The 17,312-nt window shown below is 48.5% G+C and overlaps 2 protein-coding genes across 3 annotated transcripts; both read left to right on the top strand.

Moving 5' to 3' along the window:
- The first annotated feature begins 3,008 nt into the window (after nt 1–3,008).
- Nucleotides 3,009–7,406, top strand: LOC123461696 (keratin-associated protein 5-9-like). Of its 2 annotated transcripts, XM_045153474.1 has the most exons (3): nt 3,009–3,750; nt 4,594–4,696; nt 6,548–7,406. In XM_045153474.1, the coding sequence occupies exon 1, from the start codon at nt 3,009–3,011 to the stop codon at nt 3,522–3,524; it is 516 nt and encodes a 171-aa protein (XP_045009409.1). In that variant the 3' UTR covers nt 3,525–3,750; nt 4,594–4,696; nt 6,548–7,406. The 2 variants fall into 2 exon arrangements, with proteins under 2 accessions (XP_045009409.1, XP_045009410.1); XM_045153475.1 differs by lacking the exon at nt 4,594–4,696.
- A 6,825-nt stretch (nt 7,407–14,231) lies between these two features.
- Nucleotides 14,232–16,508, top strand: Mfsd5 (major facilitator superfamily domain containing 5). Its single transcript, XM_004649889.2, has 2 exons — nt 14,232–14,347; nt 14,924–16,508. The coding sequence occupies exon 2, from the start codon at nt 14,942–14,944 to the stop codon at nt 16,292–16,294; it is 1,353 nt and encodes a 450-aa protein (XP_004649946.1). The 5' UTR covers nt 14,232–14,347; nt 14,924–14,941; the 3' UTR covers nt 16,295–16,508.
- The last annotated feature ends 804 nt before the right edge of the window (nt 16,509–17,312 follow it).

Below are 17,312 nucleotides of genomic sequence, written 5' to 3' on the forward strand. Positions count from 1 at the left end.
CTTAATCATCTAGCCCTCTCTCCAGCCCTGTTTCATTCTACTCTTTTTTGTTTTGTTTTGTTTTCATTTTGTTTTTTCGAGGTAGGACCTCCATCTAGCTTAGGCTGACCTGAAATTCACTATGGAATCTCAGGGTGGCCTCTAATTTACAGTGATTCTCCTACCTCTGCCTCCGCAGTGATGGAAATAAAGATGTGTGCTACACTATTTTTTTTTTTTTTTTTTAGTTTTTCTCTTTCTACTCGGTTTTTAATTTTTGTTCTCTTTTTAAAAATTATTTATTTTTAAAAGAGGGTGAGAGAAACAGAGAATTGGAGTGCCAGGGCCTCAGCCACTGCAATCAAATGCCAGACGCTTGTGCCACCTAGTTGGCATGTGTGACCTTGTGCTTGCCTCCCTTTTGAGTATCTGATTTATGTGGGATCTGGAGAGAGATCAAATATGGGTCCTTAGGCTTCATAGTCAAGCGCCTTAACTGCTAAGCCATCTCTCCAGCCCCTCATTATACTCTTTTGTTTGTTTGTTTTGTTTTTGTTTTTCAAGGTAGGGTCTCACTCTAGCCCAGGCTGATCTGGAATTCACATTGTCGTCTCAGGGTGGCCTCAAATTCATAGCAATCCTCCTATCTCTGACTCCCGAGTGCTGGGATTAAAGACATGTGCCTCCACCCCCATATACTGCAAAGTTTTTTCAGCTTAGGCTATTGTAAAGAATGTGGTTATAAATATTTTTGAAAGTGCTTCACAGGTACATACAAGACTTTCTGTAGGATATAGAACTGAATTAGGGGCTGGAGAGATGGTTCAGTGGTTAAAGACACTTGCTTACAAAGCCTGATGGTCTGGGTTTGATTTCCCAGTGCCCATGTAAAGCCAAATGCACAAAGTGGTGCATATATCTGGAGTTCCTTTGGAGCAACAAGAGGCCCTAGTGTGACCATATTCACTCACTTTCTCTCTCTTCCCTCCCTCTCTCTCTCTTAAATAAATAAATAAATAATTTTTGTTGTCATTGTTTTTTTTCAAGGTGGGTTCTCACGATAGCCCAGGCTGACCTAAAATTCAATGTATAGTTCCAGGCTGGCCTGGAACTTGTAGTGATTCTCCCAGCTCAGCTTCTACAGTGCTGGGCTGGGATTAAAAATGTGTACCACCATGTCTGGCTAATTTTTTATTGACTTATTTATTTGAGAAAGAGAGAGAATGGATGTGTTAGGGACTCTAGCCACTGGAAATGAATTTCACATGCATCACCTTGTGCATCTGGCTTTTGTGGGTACTGGGGAATCAAACCTGGGTCCTTGGGCATGGCAGGCAAGTACCTTAAACACTGAGCCACCTCTCCAGCCATTTTTTTTTTTGGTTGGGTTTTCAGGTAGGGTCTCACTCTAGCCCAGGCTTACCTGTAGTTCATTATATAGTCTCAGGATGGCCTCAAACTCACAGTGATCCTCCTGCCTCTGTTTGTTGAGATTAAAGGCATGCATCACCATGCTTGGCCTGGCTCCATTTTTTTTAAATATAATTTATTTTATTTAGATAAAGACAATGGGTGTGCCAGGGCCTTCAGCCACTGCAAATAAACTCCAGACACATGCACCACCTTCTGCATCTGGCTTATGTAGATCCTGGGGAAGTTGCAGTGGCTAGAGGCCCTGGCATGCCCATTCTCTCTCTCTCATAAATAAATATTTCTAAAAATTCAAATATAGGGCTGTAGAGATGGTTCATCAGTTAAGACACTTGCCTTCAAAGCCTAATGACCCAGGTAAAGTGAAACTCTACCTCAAAAAACAATATATATATACACACACACACATATATATATGTATACACTGGGAGGCAAAGGTAGGATATGAGTTTAAGGCCAGCCTGGAACTACAAGAGTTCCAGGTCAGCCTGGGATAGAGTGAGAGCTTACCTCAAAATCTACCCCCCCTCACAAAAAAAATCAAATATAATGCTAGGTATGATGGCTCACACCTTTAATCCCAGTACTGAGATAGGAGGATCACTATGAGGTGAAGGCTAGGCTGGACTACAGAGTGAGTTCTACATCAGCTTGGGTTAGAGTGAGACCCTAACTTGAAAAAAAAAAATCATATATGATCATGCCGGTTACAGAGGCAACAGAACATTCTACCCATGGGCAGACATAAGATCAAGAAGAACCATGTGCTTTCCTACCCAAAATCATCAGTGAGCATTCCTTTACACTTGGAATAAAATCTACGTCCTTACCTTGGCTGGTGGGTTTTCATCCCCGCCCTGCCCTGCACCTTTTATGGGCGCTCCATAAGAGAAGAAACTCAGTCATCTTGTTCACTAAGCTACCAGGGCCTGTCCCATAATCGGCCTGCAAATAATAGTTGTCCAGACTGGTTGTTAGTTTCCCATAGACAGCCAGGCACCCACCACCACCACCACCACCCACCCACCTACACCTGGGACTCATTCTCTCCAGAAACTCCCAGACACCTCCTCCTTCCACTACCAACTCCCAACAGCATCTCCGACTCAGTCTCTCAGAGTATTTCTACAGCTGCTGCTTCCTGAGCCCCTCTTGCAGCTATTTGGGAACCTGAAGCCTTAGCTCAGGTCACCAGGCTTGAAGAGACTCGCGCTGGTGCAAGGAATGCGTGGTGATTGAGCAGAGAGGAAGAAATGCTAGGAGCAGGCCAGGCGAAGACAGAAAGGCCGCGCCAAGCAGAAGGAAGGGTGCATAAATGGAGGCAGGCCTGAAGGAGCACATCCATCCTATTTGAAGCATGTGTCCTGGTCTGGTGAAGGTAGAGGGAGTGCTGACAGTGGAGAGGAGGGTCCTAAGAAGGTGTTGCCTCGAGGATCTGGAAGGGGAGGGCTGGGTGAGGAGGCCTGAGCTGTCTGTGGGATCAATGAGGCTCAGCTTCTCTAGGGTTTAATCCTGCCCCCCCAGAGTGCACCGCCCCTCCCTACCCCACCTGGCCCTCCCTTCCTCCCAGCCCCCAGCCTGCCTGTTCCTGAAGCCTAATGGACTTCTCTCTGGGCCTGCGCTTGGGGCCTCGGAACAAGAAGACTACCCAACAAGAGCCCCCTACGTCATCTGGGCACGGGCCATCAGCTACCTCTCCCTGCCTGTCCTGTCCTTCTGCCTGTGCCTGCCCCTGCCCGGGCTCTCTGCCCCCCGCCTGCTCCTGCACTGCCTGCCCCTCTTACGCAGCTACCTGTCAGTCCTGTCCCGGCCTCCCCGGCCCACCCTGCACCTGCTCTTGCCCCCCTTGCCCTGCCTGCCCTCCCTTGACGTGTCCCCATACCTCCTATGGCCCCTGCTCTGGCCCACCTCTGGCCTGCTGCCACCTCTCACCTTGCCCCGGTTACTCTCTTTCCAAAGGCCAAGCCGCCTGTCTGAGCTCGCACTGCTTGGGGTGCAGTGAGAACTGCAGCTGTAGCCGAAGGGCAGCTTGGGCACCTCAGGGATCCACAGGCTGCTGCAACTTCTGCTTCAGGGGTCACAGGACTTCTCGGGGGCTCTGTCTGATCATCTAGAGGAGTAGGGGTGCTGGCCCCTGAGAGGAGGTTCAGTGGGCCCCTGGAGCACTTCTGAAGCTGCCTCCTCAGGCAGAGTGGAGTTGGCAGCGCAAGCCTCAAGGTCAACAGAAGACCACTGCTTTGAAGTTAGAGTCTGGGTGGACTCCTGCTGCCTCCAGAATCTCTTCCTCTGCACCCTCTAGACTGGAAAGTGTCCTCAGAGCCTGCCTTGACGCCCCGGAAGGTAAGCAAGCTGAAGGTTCCTGGCTTACCTTTCTTTGGCTTGTCTCCTTTTCGGTTCACATGGATAAGACAGGCTCTGCCTCTAGAGAAGAGGGGATCCCTTCTGGCTGTGGACCTCCATCCATATCCCCGATTGCCCCTGGGAAGCTCTGACTTCTCATCTTGAGTCAGGACCAGAAGAAAAAGGGCATTTGGTTTCTCCTTCCTCTTGGATAGCTTTGACATTCCTTTGTTTCTAGCCAGAAACCTTTTGCCTGGATATTTTGTCTTTCAAAGCTCTAAGCACTCACTTAGCCTCCCGACCTCAATCTTGCAGCAGTAATCCCTCCCTGTCTGAGACAGCCATGCTTATCTGGCCTGGAGAGGAAGGAAGCTGGGGACCCTTTCCCCGGTGGCCTCACCCACACATAGGTAAGCCCTTGTCCCTAGAATGGGGTTGGAGATGTGTAAGCCAGCAAGTGAGAGGCTCAGGCACATACCAAGGAGCAGCTTCTACCTAGGCTGATACGTCCATATTTCCTCTCCTGGCGCTCCTCTCACACTTCCTCCCAGCCTTCTTCTCTTTCTCCCTATTGTCCTTTCTATCTTTCTACTTTGTTCACTCCTCTATCACTGGAACTTTATTCTAGTTTTTGGATTTTAGAGGGAGGGGGCAGGATGGGGAACGCTGCAGCAGTGGGGAGAAGGAGCCTATTCAGGAAAGCTTTAGCTTCGCCTCAGGGCCAGCGTGGACCTTGGCTGGAAGCCTGCATTCCTGCGTCCATTCAACAATGTGTAGACTGCTATATGCTATGTTTTGTTTTACGTCAAGGAGTAAAACCTGAGATCCCGTCCTTCCTTTCAGGTTCATCTACACAACCAACAGAGCAATTACAGCTGAACACCCCCCCTCCCGACATCTGTGGGGGCATCGATCCTAGGACCCCCACGAATACCAACAAGGACAGGTGCTCAGGTCCCTTACCTTAAGTAGAGCAGTATTTGCAAATAAACTAGGCACATCCTCTTTTGTATTTTTGTTTGTTTGTTTGTCAATACAGCGTCACGTGTAGTCCAGGCTAGCCTTACACTTGCTATGTAGCAGGACTTTAACTTTTTTATTTATTTATTATTTTATTAGTTTCTTTCTTTCTTTTTTTTTTTTTGTTTGTTTGTTTGTTTTTATTTTCAAGGTAGGGTCTCACTCTAGCTCAGGCTGACCTGGAATTCACTATGTAGTCTCAGGGTTGCCACGAACTCTCAGTGATCCTCCTACCTCTGCCTTCCGAGTGCTGGGATTAAAGGCATGCGCCACCATGCCTGAAACTTTTATCTTCACCTAACTTGTATAACTACATCTGTTTAACTCATTCTTCATCTCTATTTCTCCTACTAATAGAATTCTAATTAAGTTAATCAGATAGTGACAGGGTCTTGCTTTGCAGCCCAGGTTGGCTTCAAACTCATCATCCTCCTACATCAGCTTCCCAATGCTGAGATTTCAGTTGTGTACCACCACACCCAGACTTCTAATTCAAATTAACACAATTTACATCCCTATCTTTAAGTGGAAATTCTTCTTGATCTTTCTTCCTTTCTTTCTTTCTTTTTCTTTTTTGGTAGGCTCTCACTGTAGCTCAGGCTGGCCTTGAACTCAGTGGTCCTATCTCTACCTCTTTATTTTTACTTTGTTTGTTTGTTTGTTTGTTTGTTTGTTTTTTTGAGGTAGGGTCTCACTCTAGCCCATGCTGACCTGGAATTTACTATGTAGTCTCGGGGTGGCCTCGAACTCACTGCGATCCTCCTACCTCTGCCTCCCAAGTGCTGGGATTAAAGGTGTGCGCCACCACGCTGAGCTATTTTTACTTTTGAGACCAGGCCTCTTGCAGGCATTAATGCACTGAAAGTTTAATCCCCCAGTATGTGGGGATTAAAGGCGTGCACCACCTTGCCCAGCTTCATTCCTTGGTTTCTTTCTTTCTTTCTTTTATTAAAAATATTTATTTATTCATTTGACAGAGAGAGAGAGAGAGAGAGAGAGAGAGAGAGAGAATATGGGTGCACCAGGGCCTCCAGCTACTGCAAACAAAATCCAGACGCATGTCCCCCGTTGTGCATCTGGCTAATGTGGGTCCTCAGGAATTGAACCTGGGTCCTTTGGCTTTGCAGGCAAATGCCTTAACCACTAAGCCATCCCTCTAGCCCAGTTCCTTGTTGTTTTAATTTACCTTTTGTCTTTGTCCTTCTATCCTGTCCATTCATTTTTCGTTTGTTTGTTTTGTTTCTATTTATTTTTTTATTTTATTTTTTGAGGTAGGGTCTCACTCTAGCTCAGGCAGAATTCACTCTGTAGTCTCAGGGTGGCCTTGAACTTATGGCTATCCTCCTACCTCTGCCTCCCTAGTGCTGGGATAAAGGTGTAAGCCACCACGCCTGGCTTTTGTTTTTATTTTTTTTTCCAAGGTAGAGTTTCACTCTAGCCCAGGCAGAATTCATATTCATATATTCATATTAGGGTGGCTTCAAACTCATGGCAAATGCTGGAATTAAATGTGTGTGCCACCATGCCCAGCAGTTTCTTTCTTTCTTTCTTTTTTCTTTTTCTTTTTTGTTTTTTCGATGAGATGGGTCTCACTCTAGCTCAGGCTGACTTGGGATTCACTATGAAATCTCAGGATGGCCTTGAACTCACCATGATCCTCCTACCTCTGCCTCCTGCACCGGCCTGCACCACCACGCCCGGCTTTGTTTTTCTCATTCATTCATTCATTCATTCATTCATTCATTCATTCATTCTCTCTCTCTCTCCCTCTTGGCAGGATCACACTCTGGCAGCCCAGGCTGGCTTCAAACTCTGGATCCTTCTGCCTCCATCTCCCCGGTGCCAGGACTACAGATGTGCCATGTGCCTGGCTGAATTATAGGCAGCTTTACAGTGGAGGGATCAAGCCGCTGTCACCTGAGCCCACTGATAAATCTTAGCATCACTAAAAAGTGACACAATCAGAGACTACGTGCCTCCTCATGTGATGCACTCTGAGCCCCCTCCCCACCCAGTGTGGCCTACAAAAGATTCTCGCCAAACAAAGAAGCAACCAAAAAAACACATGAATTAATCAAACCTCTAGTGCTAGCTTCTCTCTATTGAGAAACAAAGGTGATGGAGAAAGATGCTGAACAATATGAGGAGGAAGAAAACAGACATACTTAAAATGTGGGACATTTGGGACTGGGGAGATGGCTCAGTGGATGAAATTGAAATTCACAGATCCCACGTAAAGACAGATGTTGTAGCATAAGCATCTGCCAGCCCAGGGTACCTAGGGAGAGAAGGGAAGCAGAGACAGGAGGATCACCCTGAAGAAGATGGTTTGCGAACCAGCTAGCCTGGTGAAGACAGCATGTGATTGATGTGAATGAGAGACCCTGTCTCAACATCTTGGGGGAAAAGATATAGAACATTTCAAGGAAATTTAGCTGGGCATAGTGGCACACACCTTTAATACCAACACTCGGGAGGTAGAGGTAAGAGGATTGCCATGAGTTCGAGGGCATTGTGAGACCACACAGTGAATCCCAGGTCAGCCTGGACTAGAGTGAGACCCTACCTCAAAAATGAATAAATAGATGAATAAAATAAATTAGTTACCTTACTTAATTTGAAACATGCCAGCACTTTAATGGACAAAGAAGAAAGAATAAAAGTGACAGACTGCATAACTGTTGAAGTATATGTATGTAAAGTTACAGAATTATGTGCTCTACCTTTGTGTATGTTGGAACATTTTCATTAAAATATTCTTAAGAGTCTTTCTATCTCTCTCTGTCTCAAATAAATAATTTAAAGGGGTCAGCCAAAAAATAAATGAATAAAATTTAAAAAGGGGTCAGACATGGTGGCACATACCTTTAATCTCAACACTTGGGAACCAGAAGTAGGAGGATCCTCATGAGTGGGAAGCCACCCTAAGACTACATAGTGAATTCTGGGTCAGCCTGGGCTAGCGCGAGACCCTTCCTCGAAAAACCATACACCCCCCAAAAAAATATCAATGCTACTACTCCTGCGGTAAGCCTGGTTTCTAGAAACTCAGAAAAATCCTACCCGCATAGAGCCATGATCTTTACACACAGCTCCTAGCTCTCTCTGCCCTCCGCCAGAAGCATGTCTTAGAGGTGGTGTGAACTCACTGGCTACTTTATACCCTCCAATCGTCCGCTGGCAAATACCCCAGAAGGACTTTTCTAGTTGTGTTTCACAGCTCTGTGGGGCCACAGCAACCTTAAGGAGTAGAGCTTGAATCAGTCCTATGATAAACAAGGATCATGTAAGATTATGAAAACTTGCACCGGTGTGGTGGTTGCACATTTCTTTAATCCCAACTCTTGCGAGACAAAGGTAAGAGGATCCCTGTGAGTTTGAGGGCAGCCTGAGACTGCATAATGGATTCCAGGTCAGCCTGGGCTAGAGTGAGACCTATCTTGAAAATTTTTTTAAAAAGGGATTATAGGGCTGGAGAGATGGCTTAGCGGTTAAGCGCTTGCCTGTGAAGCCTAAGGACCTCGGTTCGAGGCTCGGTTCCCCAGGACCCACGTTAGCCAGATGCACAAGGGGGCGCACGCTTCTGGCGTTCGTTTGCAGTGGCTGGAAGCCCTGGCGCGCCCATTCTCTCTCTCTCTCTCTCTAACTCTCTTTCTCTGTCACTCACAAAAAAGTAAATAAATAAAAATTTTTTTAAAAAAAAGGGGATTATGAAAACTTGCTTTTTTGGTCTCTATCAGATGTTTCTGAGCAAAAAAATATGCAATAGCCATATGAAATTGGTCTCTGTCCTGTAAAGCAGAAGACAGGGATGTCAGGTCACCTCATTATAGCCACCGTCTTCATCCAGGATAACCTCCTTTTCTAGCCAAAGACCATCAGGAAGTAAGTCCCTATTGCTGGAGACACCACACACTTCTGTTGCAGGACAGAAAAACCAAGCTGGAACTGAGCTGGAAGTATCTTCCTTGCTGGTTAGTTTTCTTTGTACCAGAAGGTGCTATGCAAGCTACTGGGGAAAAAGCCATCAATAGTCCTATCCAGCTATGTATTCCTCCTTCCCTTCCTTCTTTCCTTCCCTCTCTCCCTCTCTCTCTTTCTTCTTCTTCTTCTTTTATTTATTTATTTTTCTTTAATTTTTTTTGAGGTAGCATCTCACTTTAGCTCAGGCTGACCTGGAATTCACCATGCAGCTCAGAGTAGCCTTGAACTCATGGCGATTCTCCTACCTCTTCTTCCTGAGCGCTGGGATTAAAAGCAAGCACCACCACGTCCGTCCGGCTTTTTTTTTCTGTTTGTTTGTTTTTTGGTTTTTTGAGGTAGGATCTCACTCTAGCTCAGGCTGACCAGGAATTCACTATGTACTCTCTGGGTGGCCTGGAACTCACAGAATTCCTCCTACCTCTGCCTGCCAAATGTTGTGACTAAACACACACCTGGCTCAGCTGTGTATTTCACACACAACCAACTTTCCCAGGTGTGCAATCCCAGCCACTCAGGAGGGTGAGGCGAGTAGAGTGCCCTGAGTTCAAGGCCAGCCTGGACTATATAACAAGACCATGTATCTCAAAAAAAAAAAAAAGGCCAGGCATGGTGGCACACCCTTGTGAGTTCAAGGCCTTCAAGGCCACCCTGAGGCTACATAGTGAATTCCAGGTCAGCCCTAACTCAAAAACCAAAACAGCCAGGCGTGGTGGCACAAACATTTAATCCCAGCACTCTGGAGGCAGAGGTAGCAGGATCCCCTGAGTTTGAGGCCACCCTGAGACTATGTAGTGAATTCCAGGTCAACCTGGGCTAGAGTGAGACCCTACCTCGGAAAAAAACAAAACAAAACAAACAAAAAATGGGGCTAGGGAGATAGCTCACTTGGTAAAGTGATTGCTGCTGAAGCATGAAGACCTGACTTGGAATTTCCAGCACCCATGTAAACCTTGAGGGCAGTGTTGAACATCTGTGTTCCCAGCCCTGGGGAGACAAGACAGGAGAATCCCTGGGAATTTACTGGCCAGCTAGTCTAGTAGAATGAGTAAGGACCAAGTTCAACAAGAGACCTGTCTCAAAAAAAAAAAAAAAAAAAAAAAAGACAGAGCCAGGTGTGGTGGCACACACCCTTCATCCCAGCACTCAGGAGGCAAAAATAGGAGTGTCATCATGAGTTCGAGGCCACCCTGATACTACATAGTGAATTCCAGGTCAGCCTGGACTAGAGTGAGACTCTACCTTTAAAAAACAAAACAAAGCAATATATATGGCAGAGAACAAAGTGAGGAAGACAACTTTTGACCTGCACAGCATGAATATGGACACACACACATAGCACAGAGACAATAAAAAGCCAGTACATGGCTAGAGATGGCTTAGCAGTTAAGGCACTTGCCTGTAAAGCCAAAGAACCTAGGTGTGACTCCCCACGACCCACATAAGCCAGATGCACAAGAGGAACATGCATCTGGAGTTCGTTTGCAGTGGCTGGAGGCCCTAGCGTACCCATTCTCTCTCTTTCTACCTGCCTTTTTCTGCATCTCTCTCTTTCTCAAATGAATAAAAAAACATATTTTTTAAAAAAGTCAATGCACATATGAGCAAAAAGAGGGCAGGTATATAATAACTTATTAGCCAGACATGGTGGCACATGCCTTTAATACCAGCACTAGGGAAGCAGAGGTAGGCGGATTGCTGTGAGTTCAAGGCCACCCTGAGACTCCATAGTGAATTCCAGGTCAGCCTGGGCTAGAATGAGACCCTACCTTGAAAAAAAAAATTGCATTTATTTGGGGCTGGAGAGATGGCTTAGCAGTTAAGGCGCTTGCCTGCAGAGCCAAAAGACCCAGGTTCAATTCCCCAGGACCCACGTAAACCAGACACACAAAAGGGTGCATTCATCTGGAGTACATTTTCAGCAGCTGGAAGCCCTGGTATGCCCACTCTCTCTCTCCCTGCCTATTTCTCTCTCTCTCTCAAATAAATAAAAAATAAAATATAGGGAACATTTTTATTTGTATTTATTTGAGGGCTGGAGAGACGGCTTAGCAGTTAAAGTGCTTACCTGCAAAGCCAAAGAACCCAGATTCAATTCCCCAGGGTACATGTAAACCATCTGCATAAGGTGGCACATGCATCTGGAGTTTGTTTGCAGTGTCTAGAGGCCATGGCATGTCCATTCTTTCTCTCTCTCTCTCTCTGTCTCTTTCTCTTTCTCACACACACTCTCACTCAAATAAATAAATAAAAATAAAAATAAGCCAGGCATGTGGTGCATACCTTTGATCCCAGCACTTGGGAGGCAGAGGTAGGAGGATTGCTGTGAGTTTGAGGCCACCCTGAGACTACATAGTTAATTGCAGGCCAGCCTGAGCCAGAGTGAGACCCTACCTTGAAAAACCAAAAAATAAATGCGTAAATAAAGAAAAATAAAAATAAAAGTTGCTGGATGTGGTGGTGCACACCTTTAATCCCAGCACTCAAGAGGCAGAAGTCGGAGGATTGCTATGAATTTGAGGCGACCCTGAGACTACATAGTGAATTTCAGTTCAGCCTTGGCTAGTGTGAGACCCTACCTCAAAAAAAAAAAAAAATCTAAAATTAAAATTTTTAAAAGTTTGTATTTATTTTAGAGAGAAAATGAGAGTAAGCATGGGCCTCTTGCTGCTGCAGATGAACTACAGGTGCATGTGCCACTTTGTGCAGGCGGCTCTTACATACGTACTTGGGAACTAAACCTGTGATGCCAAGTTTTGTCAGCAAGCATCTTTAACTGCAGAGCCATGTATTTCCCCAGACCCAAAATAACTTTCTTTCTTTTTTTTTTTTCTTTTTTCCCGAGGCAGGGTCTCACTCTAGCCTAGGCTGACCTGGAATTCACTATGTAGTCTCAGGGTAGCCTCGAACTCAAGGTGATCCTCCTACCTCTGCCTCCTGAGTGCTGGGATTAAAGGCATGTGCCACCATGCCCGGCTGGACATAAATTTTTAATATTTATTTTTAGATCTGGAGAGATAGCTTAGCAGTTAAGGTGCTTACCAGCAAAGCCAAAGGACCCACGTTCAATTTTCCAATGCCCACTTATAGCCATATGCATAGGTTGGCACATGTGTCTGAAGTTCATTTGCAGTGGCTGGAGGCCCTGATGTACCCGTTCTCTATCTGCCTCTTTCTCTCTCTCAAATAAATGAAAAAAAAAAAATATATCAAAAACAATTACTATTTTTTAAACTAGGAGGCCTGAGGTTCAATTTTTCAGTACCCACATGGGGTGGTTTGATTCAGGTGTCCTCCATAAACTTAGGTATTCTGAATGCTGCGTCCCAAGTTGATGGCAATTTGGAAATTAAAGCCTGCTAGAGGGAGCGTATTGTTGGGGGCAGGCTTATGGGTGTTACAACCAGTTTATTCTTGCCAGTTTTTGGCACACTCTCCTGTTGCTGTTGTTCATGTGATGTTGGCCAGTAGATGATGTCTACCCTCTGCTCATACCATCATTTTCCCCTGCCATCATGGAGCTTCCTCTCAATCTGAAAGTCAAAATAAAACCTTTTTTTTCCCCACAAGCTGCTCTTGGTCAGGTGTTTTCTGCCAGCAATGTGCACCTGACTGCAACATCACATAAACCAGATGCACAAGATGGCATACCTCTAGAGTTCCTTTACAATGGCTGGAGGTATGGTGTGCCCATTCTGATTGTTTCTCTCAAATACACAAATAAATAATAAAAAGGTTTTCTTTTTTTTTTTAATTTTTTTGTTCATTTATTTGAGAGACAAAGAGGCAGATAAAGAGAAAATGGGTGCGCCAAGGCCTCCAGCCACTGCAAATGAACTGCAGATGCATGCAACACCTTGTGCATCTGGCTTACATGGGTACTGGGGAATCAAGCCTCAAATCAGGGTCCTTAGGCTTCACAGGCAAGTGCTTAACCACTAAGCCATCTCTACAGCCCAGGTTTTCTTTTCTTAAAAATCAACACTTTTTTTTTTTTTTTTTTAAATGAGGTAGGGTCTTACTCCAGCTCAGGCTGACATGGAATTCACTAGTCTCCGAGTGGCCTCGAACTCACAGAGACCCTCCTAACTCTGCCTCCCAAGTGCTGGGATTAAAGGTATGTGCCACCACACCCGGTTTATATTTCTTTCTTTTCTTCTTCTTTATTTTTTTATTTTTAGAGGTAAGGCTCACTCTAGCCCAGGCTGACCTGGAATTCACTATGTAGTCTCAGGTGGCCTCAAACTCACACTCACAGCACTTCTCCTACCTCTGCCTTCTGAGTGTTGGGATTAAAGGCGTGCATCACCACGCCCGGCTCAAGATTTCTTTATTTTAAATATTTTTTATTTTTATTTATTCGAGAGAGAGGGAGGGAGACAGAGAAAGAGGCAGGTAGAGAGAGAATGAGCGCAACAGGGCCACCAGCAGCTGAAAAGGAACTCCAGACGCACGTGCCACCTTGTGCATCTGATTTATGTGAATCCTGGGTCGGCCGACTACATAGTGAATTCCAGGTCAGCCTGGGCTAGAGCGGAAACCTTACCTCAAAAACAAAAACAAGGGGCTGGAGAGATGGCTTAGCGGTTAAGCACTTGCCTGTGAAGCCTTAGGACCCCGATTCGAGGCTTGATTCTCCAGGACCCACTTTAGCCAGATGCACAAGGGGGCGCACGCATCTGGAGTTCGTTTGCAGTGGCTGGAGGCCCTGGCGCGCGCATTCTGTCTATATCTGCTTCTTTCTCTCTCTTGTGTCCATCGTTTTCAAATAAATAAATAAAAACAAACAAAAACTACTAAAAAACAAAAACAAAAACAAAGCCGGGCGTGGTGGCGCACAGAGGTAGGAGGACTGCAGTGAGCTCGAGGCCACCCTGAGACTACATAGTGAATTCCAGGTCAGCCTGAGCTACAGCAATACCCTACTTCGAAAAACCAAAAAAGAAAGAAAGAAATTGCGATGTTGAGAGAGAAGTAGCTTGCCTAAGGCCTCAGGTCAAGTGACCGGGTAGGAATGGAGCCAAGTCTCTAAGCAGCAGCAGGAATCCAAGTTCTGGACCCCACGCCTCCCCAAGGCGTCTGGGCCATACAGACTGCTGACCGCGAGGTCCCAAGTGCAGCCCTGGACAGCAGCCGGGGCTCAGGGCAGCGGAGTGCACTAGGATGCCGCCGCCGCCGCTGGCTCTGCGGGACTGAAGGCTGCTCTCATAGGCACCTCACGCAGGAAAACGGGAAAAACGAGCCTTTATTTCGGGGTGTCCCCCTGCCGAGGTATCCACGAGTGGCATCGGAGCGCAGTGGGCGAAGTCCCCCCAGGAGCAGCAGCCCGTCCCCATCCCGCGGCCGCGGCGCCCGAGCTGCTGCGCCGGGGCGGGGGCGGGGCGGGCGCGGGGCGGGGCTTCGGCGCCGCGCCCCCGTCACGTGACGGGGCCATCATGGCGGCGGCCGTAGGTTTGCCCGGCTCCCGGAAGCAGGCTGCGAGGGGCGGGCGCGCAGCTGGAACCCGAGCGCAGCCGGAGCTACAGCGGGGAGGGCGGCCCGGCGGCCTGGAGCCGGACGTGTCCGGAGCGTCCGTCCCCGCACAGCCGGGCAGCAGGTGAGATGAGGACCGGCTGAGGCGCGACCCGGCGAGGCGGCGCTAGGCTGGGGGGCGCAGCGGGCGGGAGGGAGATGATCGTGACCCCGAGCACGGGAAACCTGAGACGCAGCGCGCGTGACCGTGAAGCCATTCCGGAGGCCCGCGCGGGCAGGAGGGATGCTCGGGCATAGATGGATACCTTGACCCTGAGGTCCAAAACGGGCTCCTCAGCGAGGATGGAAGGTAGACAGGAGGAAGTGTGCCGAAAGCTACCTTGGAGGAGGGCAGCATCCCCTTTAGAAGTTGCGGGATCAGGCTTACCGCAGGGACTCCCCACTTTGTTGTGCCAGGCAAGGGTGGGGCGAAGGCTGTGGCCTCTGCCCCCTTCCTCTGACCCCTCCCTGCTCCACAGTGTCCTAGGAGACGGCCACTCCTCCAATCCACCCAACTGGTCCCTCCGGTCTGAGCTGGGGGCGGGGTGGAGTTGGCTGGGGAGTTGGGTGGAACTGCCTTCTGCTTAGGCGCCCAGCCCCCCCCCCCCAACTGCTCTCCCAGGACCACAGATGTGACGATGACCTTCGCCTCTCTTTCCAGGTCGTCCGGGGGCCCACCATGCTGGTGACTGCCTACCTTTCTTTTGTGGGCCTCCTGGCCTCCTGCCTGGGCCTAGAGCTGTCAAGATGCCGGGCTAAACCCCCCGGAAGGGCTTGCAGCAATCCCTCCTTCCTTCAGTTTCAACTGGATTTCTACCAGGTCTACTTCCTGGCCTTGGCAGCTGACTGGCTCCAAGCCCCCTACCTGTATAAACTTTACCAGCATTACCACTTCTTGGAGGGTCAGATTGCCATCCTCTACGTTTGTGGCCTTGCCTCCACAGTGCTCTTCGGCCTCGTGGCCTCCTCCCTTGTGGACTGGCTGGGCCGAAAGAAGTCTTGTGTCCTCTTTTCCCTCACTTACTCTCTGTGCTGCTTAACCAAGCTCTCTCAAGACTACTTCGTGCTGCTGGTGGGCAGAGCCCTTGGTGGGCTGTCCACTGCCCTTCTTGTCTCAGCTTTTGAAGCGTGGTACATTCACGAACACGTAGAGCGGCACGACTTCCCCGCCGAGTGGATCCCAGCTACTTTTGCCCGCGCGGCCTTCTGGAACCATGTGCTGGCTGTGGTGGCAGGTGTGGCAGCGGAGGTTGTGGCTAGCTGGATGGGGCTGGGACCTGTTGCACCCTTCGTGGTCGCCATCCCTCTCCTGGCTCTGGCTGGCACCTTGGCCCTTCGCAACTGGGGAGAGAACTATGACCGGCAGCGTGCTTTCTCCAGGACCTGTGCCGGAGGCCTGCGCTGCCTCCTGTCAGACCGCCGCGTGCTGCTGCTGGGCACCATACAAGCCCTGTTCGAGAGTGTCATCTTCATCTTTGTCTTCCTCTGGACGCCTGTGCTGGACCCACATGGGGCCCCGCTGGGCATCGTCTTCTCCAGTTTCATGGCAGCTAGCCTGCTGGGCTCTTCCCTGTACCGCACAGCTACCTCCAAGAGGTACCACCTTCAGCCCATGCACCTGCTGTCCCTTGCCGTCCTCATTGTCGTCTTCTCCCTCTTCATGTTGACTTTCTCCACCAACCCCGGCCAGGAGAGTCCAGTGGAGTCCTTCATCGCCTTCCTACTGATCGAGTTGGCTTGTGGGCTCTACTTTCCCAGCATGAGCTTCCTCCGGAGAAAGGTGATCCCTGAGACAGAGCAGGCTGGTGTCCTCAACTGGTTCCGGGTACCCCTGCACTTACTGGCCTGCCTAGGGCTCCTTGTCCTCCATGACAGCGATAGAAAAACGGGCACTCGGAACATGTTCAGCATCTGCTCCGCCATCATGGTTATGGCTCTGCTGGCAGTGGTGGGACTCTTCACTGTGGTGAGGCACGATGCTGAGCTGCGGGTGCCCTCACCCACCGGGGAGCCCTATGCCCCTGAACTCTGAATCTGTTATAGGATAAGGGCCTGGGATGGACTCCTGAATCCCACCCCTCCAGGGTTGTGTAGGTCTCTGTGACTGTGCCCTGCGGCACCTCCTGCCGGTGCTCTGTACTGGGAAGGACATGGGGCTGACTGACTGGAAGGATGGTGCCAAAAGTTGACCGTGTTACACCCTTTCCCGTTGTCATTCAAAAATAAAACACTTCATGGATCACTGATTTGATTTCCTCACGCGCAACTGTACACACCTCTGTAGTTTCTGGTGGCTGCGCTGCTGGAGCTTTTGAGGTAGGAGTGGGCTTCCCAGCAAACAGATTGTATTTATTTCTCTTTTTAAAAATATTTTATTTGCCGGTCGTGGTGGCACACACCTTTAATCCTAGCACTTGGGAAGCAGAGGTAGGAGGATCACCATGAGTTTGAGGCCACCCTGAGACTACATAGTTAATTCCAGGTCAGTCTGGGCCATAGTGAAACCCTATCTCGAAAAATCAAAAAAAAAAAAAATTACTTATTTGCATGTAGAGAAAAACAGAGAGAGGATGGGTGCACCAAGGCCTCCTGCCACTGCAAACCAACTCCAGATGCATGTGCCACTTTGTACATCTGGTTTTATGTGGGTACTGAGGAATTAAATCCGGGTCATTAGGCTTTGCAGGCAAATGCCTGAGCCGCTGGGTCATCTCTCCAGTCCAACAGCTTGCAGTTCTAACCTCTTCTAGTCTATTTCCAGTTTAAACTGAAAGCTGTGGGACTGTCAGCAAAGCTGAATAGAGAGGGCCAGAGGCTCCAAGTCCATCCCTGCTCTGGGACTGGTACCGCTCCAGTTGTCAAGAAAAACTTGCTCCACATCCAGGGTAGGATTATCTCTGGAACACATGCCAGTGCCCAGCGTTCCAGGGCCCTGCACAAAGATTCCAGGGGCTCAGCCTGCTGCTATGACCACCCCTTGGGACAAACTAAGTAAGGCTTTCCCTGCAGGAATAAGCTTGCAGTTCAGCACATGGCATGTCACCTGCGTT

Source organism: Jaculus jaculus, chromosome 6 (genome assembly GCF_020740685.1).
Source record: "Jaculus jaculus isolate mJacJac1 chromosome 6, mJacJac1.mat.Y.cur, whole genome shotgun sequence".
Taxonomy (NCBI): domain Eukaryota; kingdom Metazoa; phylum Chordata; class Mammalia; order Rodentia; family Dipodidae; genus Jaculus; species Jaculus jaculus.

Coding starts and splice junctions, on each gene's coding strand:
- LOC123461696 (XM_045153474.1), top strand. CDS start 3,009: ATGGACTTCTCTCTGGGCCTGCGCTTGGGGCCTCGGAACAAGAAGACT.
- Mfsd5 (XM_004649889.2), top strand. CDS start 14,942: ATGCTGGTGACTGCCTACCTTTCTTTTGTGGGCCTCCTGGCCTCCTGC.